General features: G+C 42.7%; 1 protein-coding gene across 3 annotated transcripts in view; it reads left to right on the top strand.

The window, feature by feature from the left end:
• LOC144676534 (5'-AMP-activated protein kinase subunit gamma-2-like) overlaps window positions 1–27,651 on the top strand; it is a 462,890-nt gene that overhangs the window by 27,930 nt on the left and 407,309 nt on the right. For 2 of the 3 annotated variants that reach the window (XM_078536934.1, XM_078536942.1), the window contains exon 1: window positions 23,361–23,777. The exons of the other annotated variant lie outside the window; for it this stretch is intronic. In XM_078536934.1, the coding sequence (XP_078393060.1) occupies window positions 23,694–23,777 (84 nt within the window). In that variant the 5' untranslated portion in view covers window positions 23,361–23,693. Of the gene's footprint in view, window positions 1–23,360; window positions 23,778–27,651 lie in introns of those variants that run through there. 3 annotated transcript variants of the gene reach the window in all.

Raw genomic sequence — 27,651 nt, 5'->3', positions numbered from 1 at the left:
GTAAAGTTGGCAGATTTCCTTCCCTAAAGGACATTCGTGAACCAGATGGGTTTTTACAACAATCCTAGTTCCATGGACTAGTGAGACTAGCTTTATATTCCTGATTTATTAATTTAATTTAAATTCCACCAACTGCTCTAGTGGGATTTGAACCCACGTTCCCAGAGCCTGGGCCTCTGGATTTTGAGTTCAGTGACATTACCACTACATCACCGTCCAAGTTGCTAATAGTGATGCATCCAGGTGTTCTCATTTATTATTTATCCAGTACATGAGGTAACAGCATTAATGGTAGCCCTTTCCAAATATCCAGGACCACAAGTTTTAAATAGGACAAACCAGCAAATAATAAATATAATTGATGTTAGGATTGAGTGACATGGGCTTCCAAGGTTCAGGTTTGCAATACGTTGGGGTGACATATTGGCCAAAACTGCAGGTTGGACACCCCTGGGTGAACCATGCTGTGCTGTTAATAACATTCACAGGAATAGTCGATACTTTGAAGGCTCATCTGAAAGACCGTACTTAACCATGCAACACAGTCCTACTGTTCCAGTCCTACTCAGGCCCTCTCCCACAACTCTTTTTCGGTGCACTGATGACTGTTTTGGTGCCATTTCATGCTCTCATCTGGACCTGGAAATTTTAAAATCAATTTTGCTTCCAATTTCCATCCCTCCATCACCTTCACATGGTCCATCTCCGACAATTCCCTTCCCTTCCCTTCCTTGACCTCTCTGTCTCAATTTCTGGTGATAGGCTGTCCACCAATATTCATTACAAGCCCACCGACTCCCACGGTTACCTCGACTACAGCTCCTCACACCCTGCTTTCTGTAAGGACTCCATCCCATTCTCTCAGTTCCTTTGCCTCCGTTGTATCTGTTCCGAAAATGCCACTTCCCAAAACAGTGCTTGTGACATGTCTTCCTTCTTCCTTAACCGAGGTTTCCCACCCGCAGTGGTTGACAGGGCCCTCAACCGTGTCTGACCCATCGCCCGCGCCTCTGCCCTCACAATTTCCTCTTCCTCCCAGAACCATGATAGGGTCCCCCTTGTTCTCTCTTTTCACCCCACCAGCCTTCGCATTCAAAGGACCATCCTCTGCCATTTCTGCCAATTCCAGCATGATGCCAGCACCAAACACATCTTCCCTTCACCGCCCTGTCGGCATTCTGTAGGGAGCGTTCCCTCCGGGACACCCTGGTTCACTCCTTCATCACCCCCTACACCTCAACCCCCTCCCACGGCACCTTCCCATGCAACCGCAGAAGGTGCAACCTGCCCCATTACTTTCCCCCTCCTCACCGTCCAAGGGCCCAAACATTCCTTTCAGGTGAAGCAGCACTTCACTTGCACTTCCCTCAATTTGGTCTACTGCATTCGCTGCTCCCAATGTGGTCTCATCTACATTGGAGAGACCAAACGCAGACTGGGTGACCGCTTTGCGGAACACCTTCGGTCTGTCCGCAAGCATGCCCCAGACCTCCCTGTCTCTTGCCATTTCAACACCCCATCCTGCTCTCATGCCCACATGTCCGTCCTTGGTCTGCTACAATGTTCCACCGAAGCTCAACGCAAACTGGAGGAACAGCACCTCATCTTCCGACTAGGCACTTTACAGCCTTCTGGACTTAACGTTGAGTTCAACAACTTCAGACCATGAACTCGCTCCTCCATCCTCACCCCTTTTTGATCCCATTTTTTCAATATTCATTTTTATTTTAAAATTTTTTAAATTTATTTTTTCCCCATTTATTATTATTTTAAAAATTTAATTCAATTTTTTATTCATTGTTTTATCCCCAGCTTTTAGTTTATTTTCGATCTTTTTTCCCACCGCCGTCCCCTCCCCCACCCCACCCCACCCCCACTAGGGCCATCTGTCAGTTGCTCATGTTGTTCTTTCCAGAGTGCTTACCCCAGGCCGGCCATTATCACATTCTGCTTTCCACTCTGTCACCATTAACACCCCTATGACCTTTTGTTTATGACATCTTTTGCAATCTGTCCTTTGCCTCCACCTATCGCTGGCCTCCTATCCAGCTTCACCTATTCCACCCCCTTAAACAGTATATATTTCACCACATTTCTATTTCCCTTTAGCTCTGAAGAAGAGTCATACAGACTAGAAACGTTAACTCTGTCTTTCTCTCCACAGATGCTGTCAGACCTGCTGAATTTTTCCAGCATTTTTTGTTTGTGTTTCAGATTTCCAGCATCCGCAGTATTTTGCCTTTAACACACAATACTCCCTTGGTTTTTCAGAGTATTATTTTGTCAATGTACTTCAGCCTAGTTGACTCGTTGTGGCAACTTCAGCTAGTGGGACTGAACCTTAATATTCTGAATGTAAAATAAAGCCAGCAGAGGAAGCAGCATTAGTTTTTCTTAGACATCCTGGAAGCTCTCCAGTCCTTGCCTACAGTTAACCTTGTGTACCAATAACTAATATATTAACACTGCAAAAGGCAGCAAAACTGAATCTGTATTGAAGTTGATATTCATTTTTTTGGCCTGTCTGTTACAGGGTCAATAGTCTAGAGGTAATGTGGTTTCATCTATGACGGATCGTGTTTTGTTGTAATTGGGGTTTTGATACTCGCCAGTTCAGTGTTTACAACTGGTTGCATAAGCTTTTTTTTCTGGTCTGTGTTTTCCCATGTAATGATTAGCTGGGCCACTAGATGGGGGTATCCTATTTTAGTAACAGATCAATCATTCTCTTAACTTTGAGTTTTGGAGGTAATTTCAGTAATTATTCCTGGAGAGAGATACGTAGCTTAAACTGCTACATAACATGCTTACACTTGTTTAAAAAAATTACTTCATCCAAGACAGTATCCAAATGCAAGTCCCTCCCTTGCCCCTGACCATTTTGAGACAGGGCAAGTATTAACTCTAATTTTGTACTTCCAGTCTAGTTTTAACATTTGATTAAACTAATCCCATTTTCCCAATATTTTATATTGGTTTAAATATTGACGCAGCTGCTCACTTTGCTTGCGTAGCATTTTGGCAGAGTCACGTTGCATGCTTTGGGATTGCAATGCTTTGTTGTTTGTGACCATGTGGAGGGTGACTGAACAGATATTTCCCTACCTCTGAACCGATCAGCTACTAATGGGAATGCTCTGACCCATGACTAGAAAAACGTAATCCTGAACTCATCCAGAAGTTTCTTTTTCAATCTACAGGATTTGATGTTGTATTCGCTGTCGTGAAGAAAATGCTTTCTGTAAGCAACAGATCTGTTGTGTGTCATGCAAAAATGTAGACGAATATTTAAGTCTAAATCTTTTGACAGAGCACTGTCACTATTCTGTGCATATAGGTCTAGAATTTGTCCTAATAAAAGTGAATGGCCTGGAATTTGCAGTCAGTGGACTGCACTGATGCTCACTGTTCATTACACTTAAAGCTGCCCTGCCCACAGTCATTTAGTGGGTTTTTGCCTGGCACAGGTCACTATTCATCCAACGAGTCCCTCCGACTTGTAGACACTTAAACCTAAAATGTTTACAATTAACATATTCCTTTTTTCTTTAAAGAAGTAAACAAATATTTACAAACAATATTTCAAAACCAGTCAAAGAAAAAATTTATCCTTTTTCTATATGAAGTGTTACATTACAAGATGCCCCTCTGCTAGGACCTCCCTCAATAATCTTTTTGTACAAGCACTCCTTTTTATGAAACAATCAGGTCATTGACGACTTGCATCAACCCATTTGATCTTGTGATTTCCTTTCTTTCTGACATTTGACGCTAGCAAGGTCAATCCTTGATCTTTTTGTCGAGTGAACATTATCCCACAAGGAACAATTACCTGTGTAACACTGAATGGGCAAACAATTTTCAATACTCACTTGTGTAGAATGTCCCCCAAAATATTTGCAAATAAAATCCCATATCCACTGCTTCCAAAAAAAAAAGCTGGTGTTTCTGCAGCTTAAGTACTTTTAACAACCTTTAAGAAATTTTCTTAGCTTTCCAGGCTAAAGGATAACATTTCCCACTTTCACCCACCAAAAATATTATGAAAGCCACTGCACTTGAAGACCCGCCAGGAATATTGGCATGAAAAGCATCACTAAAAAAATAACTAATGTCATGGTCTTTGGCTCACCCAAGGGTGGAAACTTAAGTACTTTTCTCCATACTTAATTAAAAAAAAATATTTATTTGCCCTTAAAACATCCTTGATCTTAGGGTGCTTCATCATAGTGCTTGGTTCCAATACACCAAAAGTAGCATCCGGTCTTACCTGAGTGCATAACCAATTAAGCTTCACAGCTGATCAGTTCTTCTTGGATGTGACATCATCTTTCTGTGATGATGTAGCACGATTTAACTGGGGTAGGAGTAACAAACTCTAAACACGGTTGCTGATTCAAAATTGATCCAGACCTATTCTGTTTAATGTCTTAACCAATACGTTTAAAAGCCCTTAAAGCTTGACTTCTAATCTTAAACTTCACTTTAATCTTATTAGCAACGTTTCTCAAATTCCACAGTACCACTTCATTAAAAATCATCAGCATGCCTCATGAAGGTGAAAGTTTTTTTTGGTACCAATAAAACATTGCGGTATCTGGTTTTGTTTGAACACAGCCCACTTTTGGCAAATCTCACCGATTAAACACCAAACCCTTGAGGCATCATTCAGGCCATAAATGCATTTGTTTACTTTCCCTTCATCACTTGCTTCTCTAGGTGTTTTCAGGAACACTTCTGAAATTTTACACCCTGTAGAAACATGGCTTTAATTATCAATTGATCTACACTTCCACAGATAGATGTGGCCAAAAGATCTAAAAGGACTTTCAGGATTACTTTTCCCACTGTGGGAGACTCCAGTCTAACACCTGTAATTCCCAGTCGCTCTTCAAAACCCCTGGTAGCTAGCTTCAATTTAGCCTTACAAGTCCCATCTGCAAAGACCTTTTCCTTACAAATTCATATGGGCTGGCTACCCCCTATCTGTACTTCAGAATGAATTCCAAATTCCTTACAGCTATCTAATTTATTTTGCTTTGCCTCTCTAAATTAGTTTACCTTCGAGTTTATTGGCCGCTATCAAAACTTCATGGTCATGAAGGTTTCTACTTTTAGTCCTAGCTTGACCGTTCTGTAGTCTCCTTTCACAGTGCAATCTATTCAAGCTGTGGTCTTTATTTGCACTTTGATGTTTTTCAGGGCCATTGGACATCATAGCCCTGTCCTGTGCATGGTGATCACTCAGCTGACCAACATCCACTCCCAAATCTATTGTATTGTATTGTGTTCCTCAGGTTGGTTATCATAAAACACATGAGTATGTGGGGTACAGGTTGCCTCGTTGCCTTCTATCAGCTGCTTAGATTCTGGGAGTTTGTAATAAATCCTGATTAACCGTGAAGGATGAAGCTTAATAGTTTGATGACCATGCTGGATAACCAGTGACTTAGCATAACACCCTATTACCTTACCAAGACCTTATAATTCCTATGACCCTCCCTTTTGAAATACACCATATCCCCAGAATTAAAGTCTATCGCGGAGGGTCTTTTATGATGCCTTAGAACTCTCTGAATTTTCTCCAAGATCCCAGCTTTAATGAAAGCCCTTCTTGCATTGCAAGGCATTCAAATGTGTGGAAAAAATGGAATCAGTCACAGCCTACTCTAGGGTAGGGGGCTATCAGCCAGCACTGAAGGTAAATTGGAATTCCTCCCATAGACCAATTGATAGGGACTATACCCTTCAATCATATGAAATTAATTCTGATTATTCCATCTTTTTTGCATGGAATCACCACTCTTTCTAGTGACCTCAATGAGTTGTCCTCCCTGACCCGAAAACATTTAGAACTTTCATAATCCCTGACCTTACATTGGTCCTCCCTAATGAGCGAATCGAAATAACATTTTAACCAATCTGTTCCACACACTATAGCAGTTCCACACACTATAGAGGTGCAACCACGATGTAACACTGCACAGTTAAATGAATCCATGACTAATACACTCATCACCGGACTGTAGCTTCTTGTGACTAGTGCAATTCCTTCAGTCTGATCACTATCATCATCTTCATTCTCCGAATTCTCTGTGTCATGCATCACTATAGGAACCCTGTTGTTCTGGTTTGGGCAATTTTTCTCATTGATATTTTGAATCACACCTGTTCTTACCCGTTCCCCATGCATTTCAGGTGTTCATTCACCTACTATTGCTGCTCAGTCTTGTCATCTACTGTGGTACCAAGATCTGCTAAAAGTGCTTTCATCCTCAATTCTTCTGTCTGTAACTGCCTTTATACAGACACCTGCATCCATAGGATAACAGTATCTGGACAACCTTGAAACACTGCAATCATTGAGTCCTCCCTCCTTTGTGTCACTGAAGGATGTCCCATGTGTGCCATCAAGGTTGCTGGAAATGAAATCTTCTCCAGGAGTTTTTTCAAGGCAGCAGACATCTACTGCATAAGGGAGTCTCATTCTGAGAATCAAATTGCAGTTAAGAACTGAAGCCTGTCCATATGCGACAGCTTAGCAAAATCCAGTAATTTAAATGCAAGCATTGAACGATGAATTTCCAAATTGAATTTATTCAATCTATTATACAGTCTATTGAGAAGCATGATATGTTCCTTCATGGAATGACTGTCTGCCTTTCAAAATATATCAAAGCCTGACCATGCCTCATAGGCATCCAATCTGTTCAATTTCATCCAGGAGACCTATTAGAAAAGCCAAACCTCTCACCATATCCAAATGACAGACTTCTAGCTCACAAAATACTTTGATTCTGATTTCCTTTGGTTAGAAGCAACAATGTCAAGGCCATAGCTTGTTTCCTGTTTAGTTTGGGACATAACCTGTATCCACATAGCTACTGGTCGTAAGGTTCAGAGTCTGAGAATATCCGATCTGATAATCTGACCCTGACAACTTACACTGGCTTTCAGCCATTCTTCACAAAAGTTATTTGAATTCTAGCCTCCTGTGTTAACAAAATTTCTCAATTTCCAACCTCCACCTTTAGGCAACCATTCTCTGCTACCATGTTAAGCTTCTTATAACCAGTTGGTGAAACTCTTTCGAGTTACCAACAGTCACAGATTGCAACTCTTTCGAGTACAATCACAGTTCTTGGTTTTCCGGGAGTGGGACATGAACCTACAACCCTCTGATTCAAAGGCGAGGGTGCTATGAACTGAGCCACAGCTGACACCTCAACCAGTTGGTGAAACTCTTTCGAGTTATCAACAGTCACAGATTGCAACTCTTTCGAGTACAATCACAGTTCTTGGTTTCCGGGAGTGGGACATGAACCCACAACCTTCTGATTCAAAGGCGAGGGTGCTATGAACTGAGCCACAGCTGACAGCAACCAGTTGGTGAAACTCTTTCGAGTTATCAACAGTCACAGATTGCAACTCGTTCGAGTACAATCACAGTTCTTGATTTCCGGGAGTGGGACATGAACCCACAACCTTCTGATTCAAAGGCGAGGGTGCTATGAACTGAGCCACAGCTGACACCTCAACCAGTTGGTGAAACTCTTTCGAGTTATCAACAGTCACAGATTGCAACTCTTTCGAGTACAATCACAGTTCTTGGTTTCCGGGAGTGGGACGTAAACCCACAACCCTCTGATTCAAAGGCGAGGGTGCTATGAACTGAGCCACAGCTGACACCTCAACCAGTTGGTGAAACTCTTTCGAGTTATCAACAGTCACAGATTGCAACCCTTTCGAGTACAATCACAGTTCTTGGTTTCCGGGAGTGGGACATGAACCCACGACCCTCTGATTCAAAGGCGAGGGTGCTATGAACTGAGCCACTGCTGACACCTCTAAAAATTCTTTCGAGTTATCAACAGTCACAGATTGCAACTCTTTTGAGTACAATCACAGTTCTTGGTTTCTGGGAGTGGGACGTAAACCCACAACCCTCTGATTCAAAGGCGAGGGTGCTATGAACTGAGCCACAGCTGACACCTCAACCAGTTGGTGAAACTCTTTCGAGTTATCAACAGTCACAGATTGCAACCCTTTCGAGTACAATCACAGTTCTTGGTTTCCGGGAGTGGGACATGAACCCACGACCCTCTGATTCAAAGGCGAGGGTGCTATGAACTGAGCCACAGCTGACAGCAACCAGTTGGTGAAACTCTTTCGAGTTATCAACAGTCACAGATTGCAACTTCTTTCGAGTACAATCACAGTTCTTGGTTTTCCAGGAGTGGGACGTGAACCCACAACCCTCTGATTCAAAGGCGAGGGTGCTATGAACTGAGCCACAGCTGACACCAACCAGTTGGTGAAACTCTTTCGAGTTATCAACAGTCACAGATTGCAACTTCTTTCGAGTACAATCACAGTTCTTGGTTTTCCAGGAGTGGGACGTGAACCCACAACCCTCTGATTCAAAGGCGAGGGTGCTATGAACTGAGCCACAGCTGACACCAACCAGTTGGTGAAACTCTTTCGAGTTATCAACAGTCACAGATTGCAACTCTTTCGAGTACAATCACAGTTCTTGGTTTCCGGGAGTGGGACATGAACCCACAACCCTCTGATTCAATGGCGAGGGTGCTATGAACTGAGCCACAGCTGACAGCAACCAGTTGGTGAAACTCTTTCGAGTTATCAACAGTCACAGATTGCAACTTCTTTCGAGTACAATCACAGTTCTTGGTTTTCCAGGAGTGGGACGTGAACCCACAACCCTCTGATTCAAAGGCGAGGGTGCTATGAACTGAGCCACAGCTGACACCAACCAGTTGGTGAAACTCTTTCGAGTTATTAACAGTCACAGATTGCAACTCTTTCGAGTACAATCACAGTTCTTGGAGGAGGACAACAAAAGTTTAATACTTAATTAGTTTTACATTTATTCACAAAGTGAGCCATTCAAATATATAGCTCCAAACTTTACAAGCCACCACCAGTGTCAATAAATGTCTCAAAAACAAAAATAAAAATACCTGGAAAAACTCAACAGGTCCGTATCGTTTGAGTCCGTATGACTCTTCACGTTAACTGTGTTCCTCTCCGCAGATGCTGCCAGACCTGCTGAGTTTTTCCAGGTATTTTTATTTTTGTTTTGGATTTCCAGCATCCGCAGTTTTTTTGCTTTTATCAATAAATGTCTCTTTATGCTCTTGAGAAATCAGATAATCAAATTACCAAGCCCTTAAAGGGACACAAGGGAACTTTATACCTTCTTGAGTACAATAAACAAATAAAACAAAAGATCAACCCAATAAAAGGGTACTATAATTTTACTATAACTTAAAGCAAAAACTTTAACTGGAACTTAGTATTTTAGGGGGTGATGATGCACTCCAGCCCCTGTGGCAGCCACTGGTTGTGGAAGTCTTGTCTCTTTATACCCTTTCTGAGTATACCAATAAAACAAACTCATTAACAAATTGACAACCCCTTAAAGAGGAGATATCCAATGAGTCCCCCTCACCTGTAGGCACTCAACCTTAATTTATATAATCAATATTAGAGAAACTGTTTGGTAGTAATTAAGTCTACCATGCCTTTAAAATTCTTTTGCACTTGAAAGGACAAGCCCAATCTTTTGGGCATGTTTAGTGGGCAACGAGTGCAACTTCATGCTGTTCTTGTGTTTTAATGCCAAATGTTTGCGGGAGGTAACTGTGTAAGTGAAACTTGTGGAGGGGCAGGGCAACTTGGACAGCAACTTCCTGATTTCTGCATTCAACTGTGCATGTGCAGACGCTGGTGGCTGCTGCCTGATTCATTCCATAGAAATAGTGGGCGCTGATAGCCTCACAGCAAAACCGGGGCCATTATGACAGCACCAACATCACACTTATGTTCCTGATTTCTTTGTTTAACGATTTGTATATTGGGGCAAACGTATAACATGTTTTTTCTAATTTCAGACACTGATAAATGTGTGTAATTCCAGGGGAATTTTGTTTCAAATTACCAGATTTTTCAGATGTTTATCTTTGTATTGTCTGCCTGAAAAGTAATCAATTGCATGGGATTGAGCTTAAAAAAAGGCAAAACTTAGTTGTCGTCGCACTTCCTTAAAAATGAAATCGCTGCTTTATATTGAAAAACAACACCATTACAGTACTTTCTGTTTAAGCTTGACAAATTGCAGCTTCACAATTCTAATGAAACTTTAAAATTTTATTTTGTGTGGCTGTGGGTCTTGTGGTTGACTTCACACTTGACTTCTAACATGTGGCTCGCACGGACACAGCTTAGACTAGGATCCTTGTGTATTGATATTTTCCCCTTATCACAGCTATGCAATTAAACTTGATCATTTCCCTGTGAAACCTTTCCTTCAGATAACTTGATGTTATAGATAAGGATGACAGTATGCAGAAGTAGCTTTTGTATTTGCACAGTGAAATTGACTGGTGAAAACGTAGGAAAACCAACTGATGCTGTGTCCTTGATTTTTAGACTCACAAGTTCACTTGTTTTGCTGCACTGCTCACAACTCTATAAATCACTGGGTAGGTGTAGGTGTCTTGATGCCTAGGCGTACTTCCAAATAATTAACTATTAAATAGCTAATATTTTCAAAGAAAAAACAAATGGAAACCTAGGCGGTAGGCCACCAATGTTGGTTCACATTTACTGCTGATAAGTGCTCATGAGACTCAAAACAACTTAAGACTTAATTTAAGGTTAGAGACATGCATTGCCTTCCTTGCCATAGTATAATGAGGCAGCAGATTTAAATGCCACAATGCTAATGCCATTACAAATGGGATAGCCTTTTATTAAGTCACATCAGGACAGCTTCGCAAAAATGCCAATTGTAAAGGGAACAACAATTTATACTGCATGAGAAGAGAGTGTTGATTGGTTAGCAAGTGGACTCTGATTGGTAGAGATATTGCCATGGAGAATGCACCAGGGAACAGTTAATTGCCAAGCTTTTGTTTAAATTCAAACCAGGCAGGTTGACTCTGATTGGTCTAAGCATTGCCATGGGGAATGAACCCCTGGCTGTCCCCCAAGCTTTAGTTTAGTTGAAATTGTTTAGATTTCTTGTAAATCTGTCCTGATGAGTGCAAGATGAAAAGCTTCAACATCATGACTTTTTTTTTCAGCAACATGCACAATAGTTCAGTACTACCATCAGAGGTGAAGTCATTATAAAGGAAATAAAAGGACTTCCATTTCTACAGCGCCTTTCATGACTTAAGGACATCTCAAAGCACTCAACAGCCAATGAAGTACCTTTTGAATTGTCGTCACTGTTGTAACATAGAAAATTGTGACTGCCCATTTGCGCACAGCAAGGTCCCACAAACAGCAATGAGATAATGACCAGATAATCTGTTTTTAGCAATGCTGAATGAGTGACAAGTCTTACCAGAACTCCTCCTTGAGTCCAGTAATGCATTATGCTCTGTTATGGAGTTACATCATCTCTTGGTGCTCACAGTCCATTTGTAGCAGTTAGTACTTGATGAGGGTTGAGAGACTTTAGTTGTATGGAGAGATTAGAGAAGCTGGGGGATTTGATGGAAACTTGACATGAAGCTACATTATGAAACCAAATGGTTTGTTAACCTTTTATACTCCAATTCCTTTGTAATAGAGTGAAGAAGTCTTACTGCAATTATAAAGGGGCTTGGTGAGACAACACTTGGAGTACTAGGTACAGTTTTGGTTTCCATACCTAAGGAAGGATCTATTTGCCTTAGAGTTGGTGTAACAAAGGTTCATTACATTGATTGCTAGGGTGAGGGGATTTTCCAACAAGGTGAGATTGAGTAGACTAGGCCTACATTCCCAAAAGTTTAAAAGAATGAGAGGTAATCCTATTCAAACATATAATTCTTAAGGGTCTTGACAGGTTAGATGTTAGGAGGATGTTTTTCTTTGCTGAGGAGTCTAGAACTAGTTAGTCACAGTCTCAGAATTGGGCATTTTTCCTACCTGGGAGCAGAACAGAGGCAGGTCGGGAACCGGGAGCAGCATAAATAGAGCCTGGGGATTGGAGCACGGCCTTTCCTACCTGGGATCGGAGCAGAGGCAGGTCGGGAGTCAGGAGCAGCATAAATAGACCCCGGGGATTGGAGCTCGGCCTTTCCTACCTGGGATCGGAGCAGAGGCAGGATGGAGACAGGGAGCATTTCAGCTCCTGAAGAAACTGAGTAGGAGAAAACAACTGTGACATCACAGGAAATCTGTAAGTTGATTGGCTGGTGAGTGATGTTAAAAGCCAGATTAGGATACAGGAGTTGAGATAGATCTATAAAACACAAGAAGTAAAATCTTAAAATAAAAAAATATAGAAAATAAAATATTAAAATAAAATAGTTAAAATAGAATAATGAAAATAAATACCTAAAACACACACCCCTGTATTTAAGAAACATAACTTTTAGGTGTAATTGTGGGTGGTACTAGCATTTAATAAACACAAATTGTAGTATACATAGGAATTATTCCAAATTAAGTAAGAAAGTAATTAAAATAAATTAGTAAATTAGAATAATTAAGTAAATAAATACTAAAGTAAACTCTTTATGTAAAGTTTAAGGTATGTCAGTGCAGATCGGCCATGTGGAATGTACATCATGTGGGATGTGGGAAGTCGTGCAGGCTCCAAGTGCCCTTGATGACTATATCTGCAGGAAGTCTCGCCAGCTGCAGAAACTTGAGGTCCGAGTTGTGGAGTTTGAGTGGCGGCTGGAGTCACTCTGGTTCATCCGCAAAACTGAGGATTACATGGATAGCACGTAGAGAGGTGGTCACACCACAACTAAGGAGTACTCAGGCAGAGAGGGAATGGGTGCCTGCCAGGGTATCTAGGAGAAACAGGCAGGTAGTGCAGGAATCCCCTGAGGCTATCTCGTTCTCTAATCGCTTTTCCATTTTGGATACTGGTGAGTGAGATGGTTACTCAGAGGACTGTAGCAAGAGCCAAGTTCGTGGCACCAGGGGTGGCTCAGCTGCACAGGAGCAGAGGAGGAAGAGTGGAAGAGCTATAATGGTAGGGGATTCCATACTTAGGGGAGCAGACAGGTGTTTCTGTGGCCGTGGACATGAATCCAGGATGGTATGTTGCCTCCCTGGTGCAAGGGTCAAGGATGTCACAGAGCGGCTGCAGGATATTCTTTTTGGGGAGGGTGAACAGCGAGAGGTTGTGGTCCACATTGGGACACAAGACGTAGGTAGGAAAAGGGATGAGGTCCTGAAAGCAGATTTTAGGGAGTTAGGAAGGGAATTAAAAAGCAGGCCCTCACATGCTAGTGAACATAAGAATAGGATGATGGAGCAGTTCAACACATGGCAGGAGAAATGGAGTAGATGGGAGGGTTTTAGATTTCTGGGGCAAGTGGGACCTGTACAAGAAGGACGGGTTACACCTTGACAGGACTGGGACTAATGTCCTTGTGGGGAGGTTTGCTAGTGCTGTTGGGGAGGGTTTAAACTAGATTGGCAGGGGGATGGGAACCTGAGGAGTGCAGAGGAGAAAAACTGGCAGTGGGAAGTAGTGAAGTATCACCAAATAGCGAGGATATATCAGAGAGTAATATCAAGGTAGACAGAATACTTGGAGAGTTTGTTAGAATTTGAGTACGCTATATTAAGTCATTAGATGTGGCCAGAATAAGGGGGAAAGTAAAAAACCCTAAATCAGGGCCAATGTGCATATATGTGAATGCATGGAGTGTGGTGAGTAAGATTGGTGAACTGCAGGCACAGGTTGACAAAAGGAATTATGATATTATTGCTATAACAGAGAGCTAGCTCAAAGAAGGGCAGGACTGGGTGTTAAATATTCCTGGGTACAAGGTGTTTAGGAGAGACAGGAAAGGAAGAAAAGTGGGGGGAGTGGCAATATTGATTAAAGATGGCATTACAGTACTGGAGAGAGAGGATGTTCCGGAGGGGTCAAGGACGGAATCTCTCTGGCTCGAGGTAAGGAATGAAAAAGGTGCAATAACATTGATTGGTGCTGTATATGGACCACCAACTAGTGGAAGGGATGTGGAGAAACACATTTGCGAAGAGATTACAGAGGTGCAAAATTTATAGAGTAATCATAATGGGGGACTTCAATTATCCAAATATAGATGGGGATAGGAATAGTACAAAGGGACAAGAGGGGCGAGAGTTCCGAATGCATTTAAGATAATTTTCTGCAGCAGTATGTTTTCAGTCCAATGAAAGGGCATGTACTTTTGGACCTGGTTCTGGGGACTGAGTTGGCCCATGTAGGAGAGCCTCTAGGGGATGGTGACTATTGTATCATAAAGTTTAGGTTAATCATGAAAAAGGACAGGGAACAATCCAGAACGGGGATAATTAATTGGGGGAAAGCCAACTTCGATGGGTTGAGAATGCATCTGAGTCAAGTGAGTTGGAATCAAATGTTGGCAGAAAAGACAGTGGCTGCACAATGGGCTACCTTCAAAGAAAAAGTATTGCAGGCAATTTCAAGGTATATTCCCTTGAAGGGGAAAGGTAGGACAAATAATTCCAGATGCCGAGAGAGATGGAGGTAAAGATGAAAAGGGAGAAGTGCGCATACGACAGATGTCAGGTAGAAAATACAGTGGAGAATCAGGCTGAAATAGAAGGACCAGGGGGGGAAGTGAAGAAACTAATAAGAAAAGCAAGGAGAGGGCATGAAAAGATGCTGGCAGTGAACATAAAAGTGAATCCTAAGGTCTTCTATAAGCATGTAAATAATAAACGGGTGATAAAAGAAAGAGTAGGCCCTATGAGGGACAAGAAAGGGGACTTGCATGTGAAGGCAGGAGAAATAGCACAGGTGTTGAATGAGTGCTTTGCATCTGTCTTTACAAAGGAAGAGGATGCTACCCAGGCCAAAGTAAGAGAGGAGGTAATTGGTACACTAGAAGAACTTACAATTGAGAGGAAGGAGGTGTTGAAAAGGCTACCTTTACTTAAAATAGATAAGGTACCAGGACCAGATGAGATGCACCCAAAGGTATTGAGGGAAGTGAGACTGGAAATTGCAGAGGCACTAATGATAATCTTTCAGTCCTCCTTAGACACAGGGGAGGTGTCAGAGGACTGGAGAATTGTGAATGTTATACCCTTGTTCAAAAAGGGGTGCAAGGATAAAGCTGGCAACTACAGACCAGTCAGTCTGACCTCAGTGGTAGGAAAACTTCTGGAAACTACAGTATGGGATAAAATCAATAGTCACGGACAAGTGCAGGATAAGTAAAGAAAGCCAGCTTGGATTCATTAAGGGAAAGTCATGTTTAACTAACTTGCTAGAATTTTCTGAGGAGGTAACAGAGAATGTTGATAAGGGAAGCACTGTTGATGTGGTGTATATGGATTTTCAAAAGGCATTTGATACAGTGCCACACAACAGACTTGTGAGCAAAATTCTAGGCCATGGAATAAAAGGGAAAGTAGGCACTTAGATAAGAAACTGGCTGAGTGACAGGAAACAGATAAATGGTTGTTTTTCAGATTGGGGGAAGGTTTGTAGTGGAGTTCCCCAGGGGTCATTGTTGGGATCCTTGCTCTTCCTGATGTATATTAATGACCTAGACTGTGGTGGGCAAGGCATGATTTCAAAATTTGCAGATGATACAAAGATTGGAAATGTTGTCAGCTGTAATGGGGAAAGTCTTGAACTTCAAAAGGACATGGACATGTTGGTGGATTGGGCAGACAAGTGGCAGATGAAGTTCAATGCGGAGAAGTGTGAGGTGATTCATTTTGGCATCTTAAAATGTATTAATCGGGGCATTGAGTACAAGAGTAAGGAGGTCATGTTGAACTTGTATAAGGCACTAGTTAGGCCTCATCTGGAGTACTGCATCCAGTTCTGGGTGCCATACTTGAGGAAGGATGTGATGGCATTGGAGACAGTACAGAGGAGATTCACAGGAATGATTCCAGGGATAAAGAACTGTAGCTGTGGGGATAGATTGGAGAGGCTGGGGCTCTTTTCCCTGGAGAAAAGAAAGCTGAGAGGAGACTTTATAGAGGTATTCAAGATCCTGAGGGGCACGGACAGGGTAAATAGTGAGAAACTGTTCCCACTCAAGAGAACATCAAGAGCTTGAGGGCACAGATTCAAAATAATTGGCAAAAGGAGTAAATGTGATGTCAGGAAAAATGTCTTCAGCCAGAGGGTGGTTGGAGTCTGGAACAAACTTCCTGAAAGGGTGGTGGAGGCAGATTCGATCGAGGTATTCAACAGGGAATTGGATTGCTACCTGAAAAGGGAGAATGTGCAAGGATAAGGCACGGAAGTGGGATGAAGTGGAATGCTCTTTCAGAGAGCCAATGCAGATTCCATGGGCCAAATGGCCGCCTCCTGCACTGTAAATATTCTGTGATACTGTGATATATGAGGAGAATTTTCTTCACTTAAAGGATTGTGAATCTTTGAAATCCTCTAACCCAGAAGGCTGTGGATGTTTAGTTATTGAATACACTCAAAGCAGAAATTGATAGATTTTTGGATATCAAGAGATATGGTAATAGAGTGGAATGGTGGAGTGGAGGTAGAAGGTCAGCTATGATCTTATTGAATAACCTACACCAGCTCCTGTTTGTCATTTTCTTGTGTTCACTTTAGAACAGAGAAAGTTGAGGAGAGATTTGATAGAAGTGTTCAAAATTATGAAGAGTTTTGATTAGAGTACATATGGTCAGCAACCCGAGGACACCAAGTTAGGCTGTATGCCAAGGAGCCAGAGGGGAGATGGGGAGAATTACCTTTAGAAATTTATATTGAATCTGCTTCCACCACCCCTTTGGGCATTGCATTCCAGATCATAGCAACTCACTGTGTTTTAAAAAAAAATGCTTGAAGGAGAAAAATTGGCAGATTCACAGGGAAGTAGCAAGGGAGCTGATCTAATTGGCTAGATTTTTCAAAGAGCCAGCATGAGCATGATGGCACGAATGTCCTCCTTCACTGCTGTATTTTTCTGTGATCTGTTGGAAGGATTATGGGGAATGGTGTTAGATGTCACTTATACCAAAGGGTACTGGTGACATACGCCCCAGCCTCCACATTTTTTCGATGGACGTTAGTCAGCTGGTAAACACGCTGTTTTTTTTTAAACTCAGGTCACGTACTGTGGCATATCGCAATCTGTCAGCTGTGGAATTTCCTGGAACTCATAACTTTTCAGTATGAAGTATTTCCATCAGAACCATGGAGATCAGATGCATTGCAAAGGTTACATTTAATTGCTGGAACAATAATTTCTGGAATTGGTAGATTTCATGCTGAATTTTTTATACCTGCCATAATAAATCTAGTATTGAATTCAGGAGAAACTTCTTTACTTATAGAGTGATTAGAATGTGTAATTTTCTACCACAATGAGTAGTTGCGGTGAATAGCATAGATGCATTTCAGGGGAAACTAGATAAGCACATGAGGGAGAAAGGAACAGAAGGGTATACGAATGGGGTTAGATAAATAGGGTGGGAGGAGACTTGTGTGGAGCATGAACACCAACTTAGACCATTTGGGTTGAATGGCCTATTTCTGTACTGTACATTCTATGTAACTCTTGCCTTTTAAGATCTAAAGCCCAAAGTGATTTTTAATCAAGGCCCACAGTTGAACATCAAGTTTCTGATCTCTGGTACAATATAAAGGAGTAGGGTTGAGGTGAATGCCAAATGAAATGGAAATTCTGAGTGATTCCTTTTGAGCTGCTCTTAAACTCTGTCTTCAAAGGCTGGATCAAGAACAGCAATTCCAGACATTTGGGAACATCTTATTTTCTCCTTGACGCACAGGTCTTGGCACCAGATGCCTCATGTGAGCTGAAAATTTGATCAGAATTTTCCATTACTGTTCAAAGTTGCATTTCAGATGATCATGACTCTCCTGAATATATTTTTGCCCAACAAAATTGAAGTAATCAGCTCAGTATCTTGTTTAAGTCACCATTCTTTCATCCTTTGCCTTCAACAATAAACTGTTTTTCCTGTTGATCGGATTAGTATGAATCCCAAGGACTTTGACAAATTGTTCAAGTTGGCCTTCTCATTTCCCTGACTGCTCATTTAATTCAACTAATCCTCCCAGATTGAAAAGAACTTGAATTTGTATAGCATCTTTCACAGCTTCTGGAAGTCCCAGAGTTATTTACAGCTAAGGAAGAACGTTTGAAGTGCAGCCACTGCTGTAATGTAGAAGGTGCATCAGCTAATATGCACACAGCAAGCTCCCACAAACAGCAATGTGATAATGACCAGATCCTTTGTTTCTTTAAAGTGACATTAAGGGATAAATATTGTCCAGGACCTTGAACTAATTCTCCTGCTCCTCTTCAAAGTAACTCCGTGGGACTTTTTTTTTGCTCACCTGAGAGGCCCATTTGTTGCCTATTAGCCTAATTGCCCTGGAAATTAACTCTCAAATTTATGTGATACCTGTTCCTTAGCTGGGATGTCAACTTTGCATGAAACTTTTTTTTCTTAATTTCATAGAATTATACAGTTCAGAAGGATGTCACTCAGCCCATCATCCCTGTCCAGGCACTTTGAAAGTCCCAGTTCCCAGCTTTTGCTATATAGCCTTGCAAATATTTTCTTTTCAAATCTATATCCGATTCCCTTATGAAAGTTACCATCAAACCTGTTTCCACTACCCTCTGAGGCAGTGCATTCTTGATCATAACAACTCACTGTGTAAAAAAAAAATTCTAATTTTCCTCTCCAATTAGCTTCAAATGTGTTCTTTGGGTTGGGGTTAATGCGCACAATACAGATGTTAATTGTCTTCCCTAAGTAGGCCATTTGAAATAGCACCATGAGAATTTTTATGTCCACCTGAAAGGGCAGACAGAGAATCAGTTTATCCTCTCATGTGAAAGGTAGCACCTGCCAATAGTGCAATGCTGAATCATAATACGGTGTATTAGTCTCCTTAGTGTTACATCAAATCAGAATTTAAGCTGTCACTTTTCTATCTGTATGAAAAATTAAGCTGGTTAAAATGGTCAAATTTTGTGTCCCCTTTCAAAGAGCAGTGAAATACTGAGAACAAGAGAGCAGAACTTTCTAAATTAATGACAGTAATAAATTAACCTGATTGCATACTTAAATTTTACACACCTGTTGCAGTTCGGAGACCTAGATAGTTGGGGCTACTAAATAGCTCAACTGAATACCTTTCAGAAAATTGTGGGGATTAAATAAAACAAGTGTTACTGAGTGTCTATTATATCGATACTAGTGCCAAAAGTCGTATTATTTTTTAATCCAAAGAATTAGGAATTGTAGCCATCTGTTGGAGAAGGGGAAGGAAAAAAGAGCATGTACGTTGCATAATGACCTTTTTAAGAAGTAGTATCCTTGTGTTGCAAGGGTTTCAAAATTACATAATAGACAACAGAAACAGGCCAGTCAGACCATCTGGTCTCATGTCACATGGGTTTCCTCCCACTCTTCTTCATCTAACCTTCTATTGTTTTCTCCTTCATACGTTTATCTAGATTTCCCTTAAAGGCATTTGTGCTATTATGCATTAAGTGTCAAAATTCCAATGAATGCCACCTGATTCTTTGATGAACAACTGTATGGCTTTAAAAAATGTGCGGCCTGCAGCTCATGGAAAACTATTGCGTTGCCCACGTCCAAGTGTTACTCAATTCATGAAAGTTCACAGGACCTTAAGGCCCAATTCTTCAAAAAAAAATCTAGTTTTAGAGTGAACCTACTTGGAACCATTCTGGAAAGGTTGACTAACTTTCATTTCCGGGAGCAGGAGAGGTAGCTGAAGGCATCAAGGTCCTCAGAGGTAGTTCCAACAAACCTGTTCAGCTTCAGTGTTCTGGCTGGTGATAATAGTGAGTAAAACACACTCAGTTAACCTATGCTGGACTGCGGTAAGCGATCAAACGACCACCAATTTGTAATTCATGCACTGGTGCACAACAAAAGTTGAGCTTCAGCCAACCTCTCCTGCAAACAGAAGAGTAGGTCAACCAAGGAACCTTTTTGGATGTTTTTCATAATTCCTTTTATGCATTGCATGTTACATTGTAGACGGGTGTCTGTCTTAATTCCAGACCTCTTAAGAAAAATAGCCTGGCATTTGATATTCCATAATAGTGATGGGTAGATTATCATCTCAAACTCCTTATATCACCTTTGCCAAGGTGTTGGGGAGGAAAGAAGTATTAACCAGTGACTGGGAACATTGTTGGAAAGCAGGGAACATGTAGTTCTGGGTTAATTGAAGGTGCCTGTTTTGGCTGAAGAAAGTCAAGTTATGTAAGAATAGATAAAAATTCTTTGAAGCCAAAGATTGGTCATGCCATTATTATAACTGACCTCCAGATGCTGTAGCTTGAGATTTTTCCATGTTCCTATTACCTTGGCAGATTGTATCAATCCGTGTGGTGCTGGCCATGTGGTGATTTGTCCACTTGATCAAGCAAATTATATTCACTTTAACTTTTTATTTTTACATGCCCTATTAGATTCCACTCATCAAACAGGGCTCCATATCACATACCACTCTCCATTACTCCAAAAACAGCCAAGTAATCACTGTTTCTGAGACAATAGCGACTTCCGAATTAGCGGGCAAATTCACTGGAGCAAACATAGAGTGATCTCATGCTTCCCTTATCAAAGACACAACCGGAACTTTGGAGAGACGATGATGTAGTGGTAGTGTCGCTAGTAATCCAGAGACCCAGGGTAATGCTCTGGGGACCCGGGTTCAAATCCCACCACAACAGATGGCGGAATTTGAATTAAAAGTCTAATGATTGTTGATCTAAGTCGATTGTTGTAACATCCCATCTGGCTCACTAATGCCCTTTAGTAAAGGAAATCTGCCATCCTTACCTGGCCTATATTTGACTCCAGACCCACAGCAGTGTGGTTGACTCTTAAAATGCCCTCTGAAATGGCCTAGCAAGCCACTCAGTTGTATCAAACCACTACAAAGCCTCAAAAAAGGAATGAAACTGGATGGACCTGGCAACGACCTAGGCACCGGAAAAGATAACGGCAATCTCAGCCCTGTCGACCCGGCAAAGTCCTCCTTACTAACATCTGGGGGCTAGTGCCAAAATTGGGAGAGCTGTCTCAAAGACTAGTCAAGCAACAGCCTGAGATAGTTAATCTTACGGAATCATACCTTGCAGATAATGTCCCAGACACCACCATCCCTGGATATGTCCTGTCCCACCGGCAGGACAGGCCCAGCAGAGGTGGCAACACTGTGGTATACAGTCGGGAGGGAGTTGCCCTGGGAGTCCTCAACGTCGACCCCGGACCCAATGAAGTTTCATGGCATCAGGTCAAACGTGGGCAAGGAAACCTCCTGCTGATTATCATGTACCGCCCTCCCTCAGCTGATGAATCAGTGCTCCTCCATGTTGAACACCACTTGGAGGAGGCACTGAGGGTGGCAAGGGTGCAGAATGTACTCTGGGTGGGGGACTTCAATGTCCATCACCAAGAGTGGCTCAGTAGCACCACTACTGATGGAGCTGGCTGATTCCTAAAGGAAATAGCTGCTGTACTGGGTCTGCAGCAGGTGGCGAGGGAACCACCAAGAGGGAAAAACATACTTGACCTCATCCTCACCAGCTGTCTGCTGCAGATGCATCTGTCCATGACAGCATCGGTAGGAGTGACCACCGCATGGTCATTGTGGAGACGAAGTCCCGCCTTCACATTGAGGATACCTTCCTTCGTGTTGTGTGGCATTACCACCGTGCTAAATAGGATAGATTTCAAAGAGCTAGCGTCGCCCAGCTTATGTATACACACTGCTTTTTTTTTCCCCAAGTGTCCAAGGCAATAACTGCAATTTAAAAACTCGTTATTGCTCACATCTTTTAAGAACATAATTAAGTTTATTAAACACTTCTGACTTAAATGTATGTTTCACACACACACACACACATCAAAGGCCAGCGTGTGATGGTGTGACGGAATTCCCCTCCAGAATAGAGAGGTTCATTGCTCTATAATGGAGACAGAGGTTTCTAAATTGGAGCTCCGAGGTGCCGGTTTTCAAATGTTCATGCCGATCAAACAGATTTGGTAATGTGGCTACACACACTGAACGGACCAACGTGTGCGACTCAGCTCTCCTCTTCCCCACCACCTCATCCTGCAAAACACTTGCAAGAAACTAAATCACGGGTGGGGTGGGGGGAAACAGGAGACAAGTGGACCAGATCTGGGTTTTTTGTTATTTTGGCGGAGCGGTGATGCTGCAAGGGGGGGTAAAATCGGGCATTGAGCTGCATGTCACCCCATGACGAATGGGGGGAAGCCGTGCAGTTTCTGCCTGCCTTTGTGCACACCTCCATTCAGCTGTCTCCTTTTTAAAAGCTGCAGGTGTTTTTGTTTTTCTGCAACCAACGCAGCAGTGCTTTTCGAAACTGCTTGGCCAAAAGTTTTTTTTTAAGCGTAGGGGGGTGGGGTGGAGATTTGACCCTTGATGGAATGTAGTAAGTAGCATTGGCTAAAGAACTAGATCGGAAAAATAGAAAGTTTTTTTTAAATAAAAAAGAAAAATGCCTCCAGGGACGTTGGGAGGTTCTTTTAGCCTTTATGAAAATGTGTTTTTGTTGCACTTTGTGTTCCTAAATGTCGACTAGCGCCGCCCATTGTTACATTTCTAGCACTTTTGCGAGGTTTGCGATACTATTCTGTAACTTTGGATCGAGATAGTGTGCAGCGCTCAGTGAAGTGTGTGTGTGTGTGTGTATGTGGAGGGAAGGGGAATATAGCTGAGGAATATGATCCAATTTCAGGTTGCAATCTTGTATTGTTTTTTAACCACCGCCGTGTTGCAACTTGTGTTTTCACTTTACACAGTTTCTGTTAGGGTTTGTTTTGGCTGCGATCGTCAGTGTTGAGAGTGGAGTGAGTACAAGAGGAAGACGGATATGGGGCTGTGTGTGTGTGTGTGTGTGAGAATATTGGAACTTTTGTATGGCACCAAGACAGATCGACACCAGCGTCATCCCGTCATCGAGTGAAGAGTTCACTTCCTGAAATGTGTGTTTTTCTCTAAGAAAAAAAAAAGTTTTCTCCTTCCTTTAAAAAATGGGACAGACGGATGTTTCATATAGTTTCACCTCTGTGATTCGTTTCAAATCTGTGATTTGGCTTCACAGGGGCGTGGATTTGGAGAGAAAAGGGGGGGGGGGAGAGAATTTCTCCCCCCCGCCCCCCCCCAATCACGTCCAGCCCTTTAAATAATAAAAGCTCAGCTCTGTCCCTATCTCAATGTGCGTTTTGTTTTCGTTTGGAGAGCCTATCGATTGGGAACTGCTCTCCTCACGTGTGCTGGCTAAAGGGCGAGGATAACAATAATAAACATCTCCTTGAGCAAATACTTCCATTTCCAAAGCGGGACTCCACATGGCTCTGGCTTTTTGCGGGGAAATGTAGATTTTTTAATGAAAAAATCTTATATACCCCCCCCCCGCCCCCCCCGGAGATAAATAGTTGCTGCTGCGGCTGGAGGTGATTTTTTTAAAAAGGGCTTTCGGAGAGGGTTAGACAGCCCCAGCTTTTGCCTCACTCTCTCTCTCTCTCCCCCCTCCCCGCCCGCCCTCTGCAAGGCGTGTGTGTGTCTGTGTGTGTGGCTCAGTTGCCAGGAAGGACGCAGGTTCAAGTGCTGGGATCGCCTGAAAGCATCCATCCCTCCCTCTCTATCCATCAATCCAAGAGACCCTATGGGAAGCACGGCCGTGGATTCCACTAAGAAAAAGAGCGGAATGAAGAGAAACAAGAGGCGCATGTTGCGCCTGAATATCCCGGTAGGTGCAGTTGTCGCCCCTCCCTCTCTTCCCCGCTTATCGTGCTTGTACAGCCGAGGGAGGGAGGGAGGCAGAGGGGTTGTCATGAGAGGTGGTGTTCCTGTGCCAGGCTGGCCTGACTCATGAGCAGCGGCCGCAGATGTAAACATTGCAGCGAGGCGAGGTTGCTGAATATGGGGAAGTTGGTACAGTGACAGGAAATGCTGCATGCTGCTGCTGTCTTGCCTTGCACATGAAATGGGGTGGGTGGGGTGAGCTTGACCCATTCAGCCTAGGAGTCAGGGTACAGAGGCCAGTGGAACACCAACCAACTGCACCTTCACGACATCTCCTTCCGATTAATGAGGGGTTTATTCCATCCCGGGTCGGTCGGCGCTAGAGACACATTTAAATGCAGAGGAATGTTTACTCATTCCATTTTCGATTTGTTTTTTTTTAAAAAAAAGAGGAAATTATTGCGTGGAACAGAGTTCGAAGAGCGGCATCTAAGGGTTGGTTAGGATTGAGGGGTGGGGAGGGGGGGGGTGGGGTGTGGATGCTATCCCTGAACTTTCTACTGCAGTGTGTGGTGGAGGAGATGGTACACTTGGTTTAACTTGCATGACAGTAATTTAACTGCAGAATGAAGTGACATCGGTACAAAATTAGGTAGCCGTGATCGAGAGTTCAATCGCAGGCTCTTGATAGTTGAACCGGAGAAATAAGGGTTTTTTTTTTTGGCCAAAATTCAGTCCAATGTAATATTAACTCCTTCATTTAAAATAAAAACAACCCCACGTATTTGGTGGGCGGAATTGTCTTCAGAACACAGCCACTCTGGATTAAGTAGTAGCATAACCTGCTGAGTCATGTACAAACACCAAAAGCATGTGGGTGGGGAGCTAATTGACTCAAGTCTCGACTCCTGTACTAAATATTTTCAATCCAATACCATTTTAAAATGGGGGAGAAAAGCAAGTCTTTCACATCCAGAGGTAACAGGGTGTTTAGCCTTGTTTTTTTTAGCCTTGTTTCAATTTATTTTCTGCCTTGCCATCGCCATATCCCTTGATAACAGTTGAGGGAAGGAAGATGAGAGAGAATGTGCCAGGTAAATAGAAGCTCACCACCACACTGATCCAGGTTTCAAGGCAAATTTTAGTACTCCACTATGGGAGTACAGAGACTTATTCCTGACCTGCCTTCTCTATTTACTAGGAGGGAGTAGAACAGGAAAGACAATGGTTCCCCTATTCAGTTTCTACATTAACTAACAAGGGTTGTGAAGTAACTGCTGGACATTAAACAGTGGAGATGCAAACAAAAATTAGTCTCTCCCCAGCACCACCTAGAGTTTTCATATTTTATCAGTCTATGGCCATGACAGATTGGATATCCACGGGGATTCTGCATCCATGTGAGTTCTGTCAACCCAGTCATGCAGTAAATAAGGTTCAAGAGCAGGGCTCCATGGTCCATTTTAGAGGAATTTCAGCGACAATCCAAGTTAAGAGCTAACTTCGTTTTACATGGTCACATTAGCTGGACTTGTTCTGGCAGTAATCCACTGGGGAACTTCCCTTGAACAAACTGAGGACATTCAGTTGAATCTGACATGAAGGACTTGTGTGACCACCTTCCCCACATTTAGCAGTGAGAATGGATATTTGCTGGACTTGATTGGGAATCCAGTTTACAAAGGGAACTGAGCTCCAGGAGCACTTCCAGACCAAGACATAGGGCAACTTGTGATTGTTGCTCGATACCACCTGAGTTGTATGCTACTGGGGTGGAACTTGACCTTTTTTTGGCAAGGTTTAGCCCTGTGAAGCACTGAAAGAGTGCTGCATGGTCTAAACTTCTGTCTTTCAGAAGAGCCACTAAACTGAGGCCCTGTCTACCCTCAAGTGGACACAAAGGTCCCTATCATGGCACTATTTTGAAGAAGAGCAGAGTGCTTCTCCCTGGTCTCATGGCTAATATTTATCACTTAATCAACATCACTGAAAAACAGATTGGCCCATAATTTCCTGTCAAAAGAATATTGATATTAATGGTGCTCACCGTTATTTATGCATAAATACTACAGTAACTTCAGGTGAGGGCAGATATCCAAATGAATGGGGAAACCCAAAGGTTGTGGCCCAAGACGTGTCGCTCCGCTGTTTGCTCACTAAAAATGGCATCTCGCTGTTTGGCTCACCACTGTAATGCATTCAATGGCGTTGAGTTTACTATTTTTGCATAGTAAATACAAACGGAACTCACTGCAAAAATTTGGTCGGTGCCTGAAGTGCATATTTGGAGCCATTTAAGGTCTGCTGGTATCTATTCTAGCTTAGATTAGCTGACAGAGATTCTGTTAAAGATGTGCCAATTGTTAATGACTGTCAAAGCAACAGTAAGCGAGCCCCAGGAGGGCAAAGGGAATGCTTTTAAGGACAGCCTCAACGCCTCCTTGAAAAAGTGCAATATCCCCATCAACATCTGGGAATCCCTGGCCCAAGACCACCCTAAGAGGAGGGAAAGCATCCGGGAAGGAGCTGAACACCTGGAGTCTCATCACCAAGGGCTAGCTGAAAACAAGCGTCGACAGCGAAAGGAGTGCACGGCAACCTGGGCACCCCACCCGGGCACCCCACCCACCCATTCCCCCTACCACCATCTGCCCCACCTGTGACAGAGACTAGGTTGCACATTGGACTCTTCAGTCACCTGAGAACTAATTTTTAGAGTGGAAGCAAGTCATCCTCGACCCCTAGGGACTGCCTAAGAGAAGAGACTGTCAAAGTACTCACTGGTACTGAAAATTAACCAGTACAAATGCAAGGTCTCATTTCTTCTGCTTTTAATTGTTGGATATTTAAAACATAGGAAATTTAAAATTAAATTTCTTTTTATTTTTCTGTCTCTCTCCTCCCACAATGCAATCTACCTTTTCCTCTCTTTATTTCTCTTTTTGTACCTGATTTGATATTGAACACTCAAATTGAAATCATAGAATGATTGCAACACAGAAGGAGAACACTCAGCCCGTGCTGGCTGTCTGCAAGAGCGACTCCTCTAGTGCAACTTCACTGGTCTCTCTCTGTACTCATGCGCATTTTTTCTATTCCGTTGCTTATCCAGCTCCCTTCTGAAAACCACGATTGAATTTTCCTCCATCACATGCTCAGTGCATTCCACATCTGAACCACTCACTGCGGGGGAGAAAAAGGTTTTTTTCTCATGCCGCCTTTCAATATATATTAATGATTTAGATGAGGGAACTAAATGTAATATCTCCAAATTTGCAGGTGATACAAAGCTGGGTGGGAGGGTGAGCTGTGAGGAGGATGCAGAGATGCTTCAGTGTGATTTGGACAAGCTGAGTGAGTGGGCAAATGCATGGCAGATGCAGTATAATGTGGATAAATGTGAGGTTATCCACTTTGGTAGCAAAAACAGATTATTATCTGAATGGATATAAATTGAGAGGGGAATGTGCAATGAGACCTGGGTGTCCTTGTACACCAGTCGCTGAAGGTAAGCATGCAGGTGCAGCAAGCGGTAAAGAAGGCACATGGTATGTTGGCCTTCATAGCAAGAGGATTCGAGTACAGGAGCAGGGATGTCTTGCTGCAATTATACAGGGCCTTGGTGAGACCACACCTGGAATATTGTGTGCAGTTTTGGTTTCCTTATCTGAGGAAGGATGTTCTTACTATAGAGGGAGTGCAGCGAAGGTTTACCAGACTGATTCCTGGGATGGCGGGACTGACATACGAGGAGAGATTGAGTCAGGATTATATTCACTGGAGTTCAGAAGAATGAGGGGGCATCTCATAGAAACTTATAAAATTCAAACAGGACTAGACAAGGTAGATGCAGGAAGGATGTTCCCGACGGTGGGGGA

Source organism: Cetorhinus maximus, chromosome 3, assembly GCF_964194155.1.
Source record: "Cetorhinus maximus chromosome 3, sCetMax3.hap1.1, whole genome shotgun sequence".
Lineage (NCBI taxonomy): Eukaryota > Metazoa > Chordata > Chondrichthyes > Lamniformes > Cetorhinidae > Cetorhinus > Cetorhinus maximus.
The sequence above is the reverse complement of the archived record's forward strand: the minus strand, read 5'-3'. Positions and strand labels throughout refer to the sequence as shown.